This window comes from Myripristis murdjan, chromosome 16 (genome assembly GCF_902150065.1).
Source record: "Myripristis murdjan chromosome 16, fMyrMur1.1, whole genome shotgun sequence".
NCBI lineage: Eukaryota > Metazoa > Chordata > Actinopteri > Holocentriformes > Holocentridae > Myripristis > Myripristis murdjan.
In genome coordinates this window covers 21972673-21985178 of record NC_043995.1, presented here as the reverse complement: position 1 = coordinate 21985178, position 12506 = coordinate 21972673, and the positions used below count along the sequence as shown (strand labels likewise).

At 41.8% G+C, this 12506-nt stretch overlaps 1 protein-coding gene across 2 annotated transcripts in view; it reads right to left on the bottom strand.

The window, feature by feature from the left end:
• erfl3 (Ets2 repressor factor like 3) overlaps positions 1 to 12506 on the bottom strand; it is a 54576-nt gene that overhangs the window by 7838 nt on the left and 34232 nt on the right. For both annotated transcript variants that reach the window (XM_030073001.1, XM_030073002.1), the window contains exon 2: positions 10386 to 10620. In XM_030073001.1, the coding sequence (XP_029928861.1) occupies positions 10386 to 10620 (235 nt within the window). The remainder of the gene's footprint in view (positions 1 to 10385; positions 10621 to 12506) is intronic.

Sequence of the window (12506 nt, the reverse complement as noted above, 5' to 3'; positions counted from 1 at the left end):
TGGAGGGGGGAGGGTGGGGTGCACCTTTCACCCCCTCTTATTATGCTTATTAAGCAGACTTGTTGGGCCTTTTTGTGCTCTGGGCACAGACTGTTGCTATTTTTCATTTGTTCTCCTCAAAGCCTCCCCCTCTTCTCCCTTTATCCCTCCGATATTTCTCTCTCTCGTCACTCCACCTCCTCCTCTTTATCCCTCCTTCCCTCCCTCCCTCCTCTTTCCACTCGTCCCCTGAGGCGATGGGAGAGGGAGGAGAGGGTGAGAGAGAGGGAGAGACAGAGACAGGACAGGCCTGCACTGTTGAAAACATTGTTTACGCCAGGCACAAAGCAGCATGTAATTTCTGCTCTAGGGGAGACACTCACAAGGGCCGGGAAGGAGGGAAGAGGAGGGGAGGGGAGGGGACGGAGAGAGGCAGGCGGGCAGGGAGATGAGACAAATCTTCAGTCAAGCAGAATTATAACCACAACAGTGCTGTGATCAAATCAGCTGAAGACACCAAAGTCAAGGACCTCGACACCCAGCTGAGGGTTCAAAATGAATACTGACACACAGCTGGATAAGAAAAAAAACAACACCCAATATGTCTACCTGTAATTTGTTTTGTGACATTGTCATTTTAGCTCATTTTAGCTCCTCTTTAAACATGAACACTTATGAAGGCCTTTAGCTGAAACGTTTGTATATGAATCCCGCACTGAACAAAACACATTACATCTGAAAAATGAAGTGAAGCTGTTCAGGAGTTCCCTTCTTCGAGCGTGAGCCATCTACCTTGTAACAATACATTATGTAGTATTGACGCATTTTGTAATAACTTCCCAAAGAGTAGCAAATTTCCTTAATTTTGCAATAAAATCGGCATTTTATAATTTACACTTTTTCATGCAAAATATAATACATTTTCCCGCAGTAATAAGGCCAGGGGTCTCTCTATGGAGTGAAGGAGAGGGCTGGTCATGTATTATACACACTCCCCTCACTTTTCCCTCACCTTAACCTCTCCCCGGGGCCATGTCTTGGACTGGTGTGGGCGTGTCTTGGAAGGGCTGTCTGCAATTTGTCGTTTGCTACTCTTAAATAAGTGACAAATCAGCCTCAAGGGAGTACAGTGCAGTTTAGTGCACTCTAGCTCAATTTTATCTAAGTAAATAATAAGGTGTGGCACTTGATGTAAACAAAGACAGCAGTTCTGTCACATAATGCACTGAATTACTAGACATTCATAAAAAAAAAAAAAAAAAAACTCCTGCATTAGCCTCTGTAATAACTGAAATATTAACTGTAGTAGCTGAAGCAAGGTATTATAAAATCTGGGAAATCTTATTATATTTTGTTAAGGTTTTCATCAAAAAATTTGTGATCTTATTACAAAATGTGGGCGTTCTTACAAACATTCTGGAAAAAGGTATTACATGCTGGGAAGTTACTTCAAAATGTGATGTTATTACATAATGTATTGTTACACCTGTTTTGAATCTATTTCAATTGGCTTTAATGTACCAAAAAGAGGTGGGTGGGTGCTTTAGGCAATTCTAATATATTTATATATATATATATATATATATATATATATATATATATATATATATATAACACTTATATCACTTTATATCTCTTTATATATATCACTTTATATAAAACAATGTTAACTGTACTAAAGCTATATGTTTTTTTTTTTTTTTTTTTGCTTAATTTTTAATCCCTGACAGTTTATACATGAGTTGACAGGGGAATCAATAAAGAATCGGATCAATGAGAAGAATTGAACATGGCACTAGAATCAGCACAGGCCTAATGATATCCAGCCCTAGTTTTCAACCATGTGCCATCGATGCTCAGAGAGAATGCAGGTTTTCATTCCAACCACAAACTACAGCAGCTCATTTCACCGATTAGTTCCCATCTTTGATTCAAGCTGTGCTAATCAGTGAAAACAGCTGCTGTAGTGATTGGTTGGAATGAGAAGCCACATACTCTAGGACCTAAATGGCACAGAACCACTGCTGTATACAATAAAAGCTAATTTTTGTCTGTATGCGCATTATTATCATTACAAATACAGGCACATGCCAGTAATATCGCTGCACTAGTACATCCGTATGGCTCACGTTAGTGGGATAGTAGGAAGTGCAGGACAGTGAAAAGTAGCTTGCACTTGGCAGCACACACACATGCTGCTAATACACAGAATACTGAAATGCGTAGTTGGAAGCAGGCAACAACTATGCGTAATCCTAGCTGCAGCAACTGAAGCGATGTTTAGTGCACATGGTCACCCATTCTTCCTCCATCCCCCCCCTCATGTGTGCCGTCATACAGGCAGACAGTCTTTGAAGAGCATTTGAACTCACTTCAAAAGAGAAGAAAGAGATTCTTTGAGTGCCTGTGTTTAGCTGCCCACCGCACTCGCCTTACACACACACACACACACACACACACACACACACACACACGTGCGCACTCTCACACAAATTCCTCCCCTGTACTGTCTGCCATCACATTTTTGCTAAGTCTGAGATACTGTGGCACATATGTGCATGTGACACACACACACACTGCACACATAAAAGATATAATCCGAGAGATACATCTTTAGCCCTTTGTAACCAAGGATTTAGATTGAACAATCAATGCAAGTGTGGATTTAGAAAAAGCCTTCCAGGAAACAAGGCGGAGGTTTTCTATCAAGTCAGTTATTACTGTGTGTGACTGTGGGCCAAGGATTAAACCTGTGATTACACAAACCTGATGAAGCCCAACAAAACATTTTGACCAGCCAGGGAGTGAGACACAGGGGCCCATGAACTCACTGACAAAGAATGAGCATGGAAATTTTACAAGCATTTAAGAAATCTGAAGGTGAATACTAAAGAACTTCATTTTGATTATCTCTGCATATTCAAAATGTTACTGTACCAAAAACAGCTCAGGTATTTTTTGTGTGAAAAATGGTCTCATATGGCACGGTTTGCTCTGTTCTTTAATCTATCATTGCCATTGTAAAAGAACTGGCCAAGAGGCAAAGCTGGAAAAAGATGAATTTTTGGGTATGGTGCATGTGTACATACTAGGGCTGAACGATTTTAGGAAAAGATCTAATTGAAATTTTTTTTTGGCATATATTGTGATTTCGATTTTATTCGCGATATTTCTTCAAATCAAGCTTCAGTGCAATATTCACCATGTACAGTAACAAATTTAAAACATGACAGAAAATTACATCATACCATCAAAACACTAAATGCTATTTACTCTAATACAAGGATGAATAAATCCTGCTTCCAACATGTATTTATTGCCATGAAACATGCATGTACATTCTTTGAAGTCCTTGACTAAGAGAAGTTATTACAACTGCAGAACTAAAAGAGCCATATTTGACTGTCTTATTTTATTAAGTAGTGCAAAAAATCTTTAATTGTGTATAGTTGAAAAAATTATAAATTATAAAATTATAATTATATTATATAAATTATAAATTACAAAACAATTAAAAAAAAAATTATATTAAATAAGTAATAACACTCCATATTTTTTAGCTCTGTTACAACTTTTTCCTCACACTCCGCATACAGCTGTGGGATGGCAAGCTGGCTGAAGTAGGTGCGGGAGGGAATCATATCTTCTGTCCAGCGTGCAGAGGCGGTTTTAAAATCCGTCTCTGGTGACCGTGTTAACAGACACCATGTTTTTGGCAACATAGCGTGTTATGGTAGTCGTTATCTCCCGGTGTCTGCGGCTGCTCTTTTCATACAGAGTTACACTAGCAAAAGACGTTGTAATTGTAGTGTGTTTGCTACAGTGGGCTTGAGCATCACTTCAACTTGACTTTTCACCAGACTTTTTGGTCATGCACTCGACATGTAAATGCCTGTAGTCATTTTTCAAGTGCCGGTCTAAGTTGGTTGTGTTGTCGCTGGATGTTGCAACTTTTGCTTGACAGCCTTTGCACAGTATCTGTTTCTGGTGCACGTCTGCAGTCTCAAACCTGAAATACTCCCATATGACCGACGTCCTGATTTTTTGGGATTAAATCCCCTAACTCCGCTTCTGGTTCAGCTGAAGCCATTTCAAAACCCGTTATTTAGGGGCACCAGCTTGTTGTTACTGAGTGTGTACGCTGATGGAATGTATGTGTAAAAATCCTGGGTCAGTCAGGAGCGCTGCAAAAAAACGCAGCTTTTGCGATCTCAAGATCGCACTGTCTGAAATCGCAATTTTGATCAGAAAACGATAAATCGTTCAGCCCTAGTACATGCATACATACACACCCACACACACGTATATGTAGATGTGTGTGTGTGTGTGCGTGTGTGTGTGTATATATATATATATATATATATCTATATGCAGGGAGAGAGAGAGAGAGAGAGAGAGAGAGAGAGAGAGAGAGAGAGAGAGAGAGAGAGAGATAGACAATTTTTCCCCCTAATAAAATGGAAATGACAAAATGTGCAGCGTATGGTTGTAAAACCACATTCACTTAAGGGAATAGGAATACAATCCAGGTGATTCAAAGGTTAGGACAAAGCTTTGACTTTATTATAAGCTACATGTTTGATATTCTATGTGTTATACAGTAATGACATTATTTTACTGAATGTTTCAGTCATCAGTCAACTACCTGAGCCAGCTTCAATCAACTTCTTCTCTAATGGCTGCTGAGCCGTTGCATTAAGATATCTTAGAATGTTTGACAGAAATCCTGTTTATTATCTAATAATATTTAAATCATTATCTGATAAAGTTTGGAATGCAGATTGTACAGCATAGCCTACATTGTACTGTTAAGGTAACTAACATGTTTCCCTAACTTTAACTAACATGTGTCCCTAACTCTCAGGATATAAGATATTCCACTTTACAGTCTGATTTTGCTTTGCGTTTAATCATCAAGATGACAAATTACACTGCCTCTGTTAATAATAAAGGTAAGTAAAAAAAAAAAAAAAAAAATCCAACTTCTATTTTTTTCTCTCAAATAAACCTCACATTTGACAGACTGTATTTAACTCATTTAAAGAGGAAAACTTCAAGTGAGGCTGACAGAACTACAGATTATAGATTTAATAATTATAGCATGTGTTGCAAATTAGGCATGCCAGTATGGCGTCGTGGCGGCTTGACATTTTTTCAACGTCATCAGTAATCCAGTTTTTTATTTTAGATCAGTGGTTCAGATAGACAGATTTGTATTCTGCTTTACGAACAATAGGCACTCTCCAATGCCAACTTCTTGTATTACATTATAATATCAGTAAGGCTCACAAATCTATTTCAGTATCAGTCAACACACACACACACACACACACACACACACACACACACACACACACACACACACACTTATGTGTGCGTGCACACAAGCCCACATGGGTTGTGCCTTGCCTATTGTTGGGCTGTAAATAGGCGCTGACTGTGACAGGAAGTTGGGATTACAATACTCCCCATGAGCCCCATGTTTATTTTCTGCCTCTTTCGTCAGCATTGGCTGGTACACACATACACACACACACACCCCGGCCATATCCTCTTCCACGCACACATACACACAAAAACACACACACACATAGACACCAGCTGCTCACACTCAGGTGTTTATGTGTGAGCTCCACACGTGTGAGCGCTTTGTGTAGGAGCCAGATTTGATGAGTGTTTACTCTCTGTAACGGGAAATAAAATGTGTGTGAGGTGGGATGGGGTCTGATTAGGCGAGGTGTCACATGCTCTGTGTGTGTGTGTGTGTGTGTGTGTGTGTGTGTGTGTGTGTGTGTGTGTGTGCGTGAGTTTGTGCGCGTGTAGAGGAGAATCTGGTCAGGGTCTGATTAGGCTGGTCACATGCTCTGTGGGTGCAAGTGTGTGCTCTAGCGTGTGTGTGCGTGTGCACGGCTCGTGTGCATTCCACCCTCACAGCAAATAAAGGCCTCATTCTGCTGGGGACAATGACATGCACACAACGCACACGTACGGGAAACACATACGTGCCACAGATACAGACAACGAACAGACAATACACACACACACGCGAAGAACACAATGTCATGCAGCGGTCCCGTCCCTGGGTGCTCCCTCCACATTTTCTCTCTGGACCTGGGTGTTTCTACACAACGGCCTGTTGTGGTGTGAGGCCTTCTGACCTACAAACACGCTCGGCCAGCTAGGTGAATGACTGCATGTATGCACGTGTGTGTGTTTGTGTGTGCGTGGGCAGTAGTGTTTCTGTGCAATTCTGTGTAGATGCAGGGCCTCAGGGTGACTCCGACTCCTGATTCACTTCTGAGCCCATTCTAGAATCAGCTCCAGTATTTGGAGTTTAAGAATGGATATTTACAGTACTTCATCGTATATCATATGGACAAGTATGCTGTATGTACGAATGCAATGTTTTTGTTTGGTTGTGCAATAAGGCCAGTTGATTCATTTTCATTCTATTCACATTTTTCTAACTGTGGTGGCTAGTTTACAGCTGTGGAAGGCCAGCCGCAGCTAAATGAATGTAGAAAATGAAGGAAACCCTGGTGCACAGATGTGACCATGCATGGACAAGAGTATGTGTGCAATGGTGCATGAGTTTGTGTGTGTGATTGTCGGTGCGAGTGTGTGCCTGCCTGTGGTTGTGCTATGCTGTTAATCTTTGCCAGCTGTGCATGGCAGTCCCCCTGACCTCTGACTGCCATGTTGGAGCCATTGCTGGCTTCTGTCTGGAGGAAAAGGGGCCCGAGGCCTTTTTGGAGCTGGGACCTCTTAGCATGATTACACTCATTAAGCCAGCACTCTGCAATGACTGATTGGTGACGGGCTTGGTTTCCCCACCTCGTATTTGTGGATGACTACAACTACAACAATTTATAAGAGTGAGACAGTGGTAGAGGAAGGAAAGAGGCAGGGTATTAAGGTGTTTGCTTCTTTATTACAGGTCATGTTTACTCCCTGGCCCCGCCACATAGGTCTTTTCTTTTTCTTTTTTTTTTAAACTCCTTTTATTCATTCATTGCATGCAAAATTTAACATGCTGCTGATAAGGCAAAACCTGAGGAAATTACTAAGAGAAAGGGAAGAGGACATGAACTGCTTGTGTTGAAAAGAGCTGTGAGTTCACCACAAACATGGCTCTTAGAGACATTTCCTAATTCTCTAACATTCTCTAACGATTTACTGGTTTGCATGACAGTTTTATTTATAACAGCCTTTTAATTAATCTGACTCAGAGCAACAAGACAAGATTAATAAACAAATTGAATTAAAAATAAGTACAGGGAAGGACGGTATTGCCTCCCTCACAACATGAACTATGTATACATGTGTACATGCACACATAAACATACACATACATACACACACGGGCACAGTGTGAGTGTAATCCTCTCAACAGGAGTGGGAATTTCACAGCGGCCGTGGGAGCGGGAGACTAGGATGACGCATGGACTGAGGCTGTGTCCTCTCAACGGAAAGCCAACACACACACACAGTCATACAATCACACACACACACATGCACGCATGCACACACACACACACACACACACACACACACACACACACACACACATCAAGACATGCACACAATGCAGCAGTCCTGATAAAGTGATAAAGGGAATTTCCACCATGTGCATGGCAGACAGGAAAGAATAAGATCACAGGGTAAAAATAATAATCGCAAAAGCTGGGTGATAAAAAGCACAGGGGTGATGTTTTAAGTTTATATATGTATGTGTGTGTGTGTGTGTGTGTGTGTGTGTGTGCTGCCACAATGACTTTGGACTCCATTGTGATCACACTCCAGGTTTTCTCCATATGAGGGTCACAAGGTGGCCCATTCCCCAACCATGTGCTCCATATGGGGATAGTTACCATGCATGTGCAAAAGTGTGCATGTCTTTTATAACTTCATTAATCTTTAGTGCCACTAATCCTCTTGCCACATTACTATTGATGTGCATTTTGAGAGGCTTCATTGCAGCGTCTGTTGTGGTGAAGGACTGACTGCAGCTCTGGTGTCAAGTCAGGTGACAACATCGACATCTCTCTCTCTCTCTCTCTCTCTCTCTCTCTCTCTCTCTCTCTCTCTCTCTGTGTGTGTGTGTGTGTGTGTGTGTGTGCTGTTGGTGCTATCTGCCCTCCTCACTCTAAGCTTAACTTGACTATGCGCAATTTATAGGCACAGAGAGAAACGGCTAGGCCTTAGGAGGGGAAGGACAGAGAGTGCCAGATAGCGAGACAGGAGGGAAACTCCTGAGGAGCAAACTTGTTGATAATCAGGGTCTCAGGCTGGTCCATCAGAGGCCACTAAGACCTGCTATATATAAGCACTTACTGCAGCCTGAGCCTCAAATCTGTTACAGCACCAGAGGCTGGATGTACTATAAATACACAGCCTGACCACAAGTATCCCCATCCACATTCTCTTTCTCTCTAATTCTGGAATTTTAAATCTGGGCTCCAAGACCAAATTTGTGAGTGTGTGCTTGTGTGTGTGTATATGTGCTGGCCCAAAGTGAATGCTAATTCCTTCTGTCCCCATAGGATCCCATCTGTAAGAGATGTTATCTTAATCTCACCACTGTAAATGAACCTACATAAGCCCTCCCACCCTAAACTAAGCAACTCAATGCATTTTCCTCCTCAAACAGCCTCTGTGGGTTCACCACTTTAGAGTGCTTAGTCTAATCTTGGCTCTGTTCTGCTGTAAACAACAACAAGCCAGGGATACAAGACAGAGTAAATGAGATGCTAGGCTTACTACGGCTGCTGTCAGAGGAGACGTGCTCCCCAGGGATGTGTGATGTCGCCAACACTCAACACTTATGTGCTGAGAGAGGAGTCATTTATAATGTGTCATAAGTGCAAATCATAAACTTGGTTATTGTCTAACTTTGGTTCTCTGCTTAATTCAAAACATTTTGTGGGCTGATGTCTATTTATGGATGCCAAAAGCTTTAAAACAATTAGAAGCGTCTGTTGGGTTTTATCCATTTTATGGGTTATAGTCTCCCTCGCAACACTCTAACTATTTTGTTGTTCTGGCAGCAATTTACTCTTTTCAACATGGCAGCTATATTTGATTTACCGCATACCAGGGGTGGGAAACCCTATCTATAGGACAGGAAAGTGAATGTAGAAGGAGGCAAACTCAACCAGGCACTGAACAAAAAATTCAAAATGTACATAAATATAATGAATATAAAATATATGTACACATTTACACATGAAGAGCATGGACATTCATGATGCTTATCTGTGATGGAGCAAATGTTAGCAGTTATCTACTTCATTTTGTTAATGTGATATTTATCTCCAAACTAACTGCGTTGAAAAGTGTAAGCTATAGTCAACAGCTAGTTTTAACCATAACAACTAGCTTTAATTGTCTAAAGTCATCTTATACCAGCTACAAGTAGCTACTACATTTTTGCGTATGTGTAGATGAGTGAATGGGGACCCGTTTTGACAGACCACTCTGGCTGTTATAAAGTTGTAACATATGTAATGAAAATCTCGATTTTGCATTGCAGACGTTTTTTGTATCAATTTAAAACATTAATTCAAATTTACAGATTTAATCTATTTATTGCCCAGTCTTTGGAGCAACCAGCCAAATGGGTCAGTGTCATAAAACTGCACAAGGCAAAATAGGCAAAATAGTAGTTCAACTTGTACGGGTCAATACTGTGTCAGGACAAGTGGTCAGGGTCACTGCTGTAACATTAGAGGGGACTTGGGTAGAGACCAGTTGGTAAGGCCTATTAGTACCTAGGCAGGCATTACTAATAGAATGCCTGGGTGAAACAGAGCCAGCGTGAGTCAGAGTTGTGACAATATGGAGTCTGAATCAAGTGCTTCCAGCAGGTCAGCACTGCAGACTGGCGTCAAGTGCCAGGGTCACAGCTGGTGTTCAGAGTTGGGATTACAGAATGTTCCTCTGGAATGAGCGTACCCTCTGGGGTGTCCGTACGCGTGTGAGTGTGAGTGTGAGTGTGTGTGTGTGTGTGTGTGTTTAAATGTCTGTTAGGTTTTAACTCAACTATTGAGGTCCACAAACCCTTCCTACAGTCCTGATTACTGTAGTACAGAACATCATGATGAGGCTTTCTGGAAGGCAACTCGAAATGCCCTTCATGATGAAAGCGACAAGTGTTTTTCCTCATTCTGAGGTTAGAATAAGGGTCAAGTTCAGATAGGGATGCAGCTATGAGTTTAAGATCAGGAATAGGAGTTAGCAAATCCCCACTGTAAATGACTGAAATGTCTAAAAGTAGAGGAGAATCAACTTTTTGTGGGTGGTTGCATTCAAAAAGTGAATGAAAGCACAAAAGGGACAAAATCAGATGTATTCCAACATAAAGACACACAGGGAAATAAACACACAATCAAAAGTCGACAGCATACCTCAGCGCTCTGCTCAGCTTGTCATAGTTCATCTGGGGCTTACACTTCCTTGCCCCCCACAGCCGGGCCACCTCGTCTGGGTCCTTGATGACAAACTCTCCGTAGTCACCCTGCCAGGCGATGACATCATGGTACTCCTCTTTCCTCAGCAGCTCCAGGATGAAGTGCCACAGCTGGATCTGTCTGGAGCCGGGGCTCGACTCGGGCTTGTAGGCCCAGTCTGGGAAGGCAAACCCTTTGAGTGGAGAGACAGAGACAGTGAGGGTCAGTGTGGGTCACTGGAGCACCGAGAGCAGAGTGAGAAACCAGTACAAATTAATCACACTGGCAAGAGGGATGACGTGGAAAGTAAATGTAGTAGTAATTAAACCTTCTCCCTGGTGGATTAATTTGGCCTTTAACTTCAAGTAGGTGGGTTGTAACCAGGCAAGATCCAAATCATCTGTTTTTTTTACAAGACTGCTTCTGACATTAACAAAACAGCATGATATAACACAAGTGAGACCTGCCAAGCTTCTTTTGTCCCATGTAGTGGAAACCAGCCTATTGAAAACTGGTTTGCAGCAAGTCAGGAGTAAGATGTGATTACAATTAAGAGTCAGCAGTGGTAGCTATTTCAGGTGAGTGGAGTCTGGTCTATAAGAGGAAAGAGGATTACAGGCATCAACGTGGTGCTCTGATGATGACAGGGCCCTGTGTACCTGTCTACCTGTCTGCTATAGTCTTTGGCTAGCTAAGTCTGGATCACACATAATGGTCCAGCTCAGTCAAGAATAGAATGGAATGTCCTTGCTCATATGTCACATCGAATGTCTTTCTGCTTTCATTCCTCTTTCAGTCCTCTTTGCATTTTGCCTTCTTTCATCCTCCTATCCAGACAACCTCAAAGCGTCTCAACATTTTTTCTAGGATTATTCTCAAGCAATTTCTCCTTTGCTGGGCAGATGGGTACAACGGAGGGCAACAGGAAAGACAGGAGACTTAGGGACAGAGACAGAACAACTTGCAATGTAGGTCATGAGATGAAGTTGAATTCACAATGGTTTGAGCAACATAACACACCTAAACGTACCCATGAAATGACCACACGAGATCAACTTCCTGTAAATCAGTGTATCTCAAACACCTCTCATCCACCCATCCCATCAAATAAATTTTTTGTTTCTCTCCCAAACTGATATCCCATTGGGTTAGAGTTAGTGTTTGATCTGCCCTATTGGTTTACACTTGTGAATGATCCTTGATCCTGTGCCACCCAAATATCCTGTTTCAACAGGAAATACATCACATCAAGAAAGTAGGAGTTTGTTTCCTGTATGGTTCAACATCAAAATTTTGCTATAGCTATGTCATAGGTATCTGTGCTGCCGGTGACACGCGGCACAACAAATATGGACACAGAGACTTGTGCAGCAATATCACAGCATCATGTTCTGCTTAACGTTATCGCCTTATCTTTAATATCACAATCTAAATCATAGCTTTGTTAACTCTGTTAACTACTCTTATGAACACAGCAACGTTTTGGCAAGCAGGCATATGGGGAATGGAGATGCTGGATGTCAGATCCATGGAAAAGAGATGGCAAACTGGTTAAAAATTCACTTGTCCCTTGTGAAGATTAACAGGGTTCGACGGGCAGACATGTCGCTCTACCAGAAGCACCTCTAAATGCACAGAAGAGCACAGATCCTAGAGATTATTTTAAAACACAACTGCCTTAATATCAGCGCAGGAAACACCAACCGTAGATCATCCCTTGAATCGCTGATATGCGATCCGATAGCCAACTGGCACAAGCCTACTATATGGTGTTTTGGTGGTCTACATACAGAATGACTAAACACTGAACTATAAAATGCTTGCACTGCCATCCACAAGAACACCACAAGCAAGCATTTGTATACGAAAGAGAAACCAGCCACTAACCTGACAAACCACCACATGGTACTTGACTAAAGCAGCTCAGGTGGGGAGTAGGTGAAAGCTATGAATACTATGACTGTCTTGATCTTACCAAGACCATCTAAGGTTTTATGTACAAACCACATCCCTCTGCAGTCACTGGGCCCTCAGCTCATCACAACAGGAAGCACACACTCAACACAGTAAAAGAGTAAT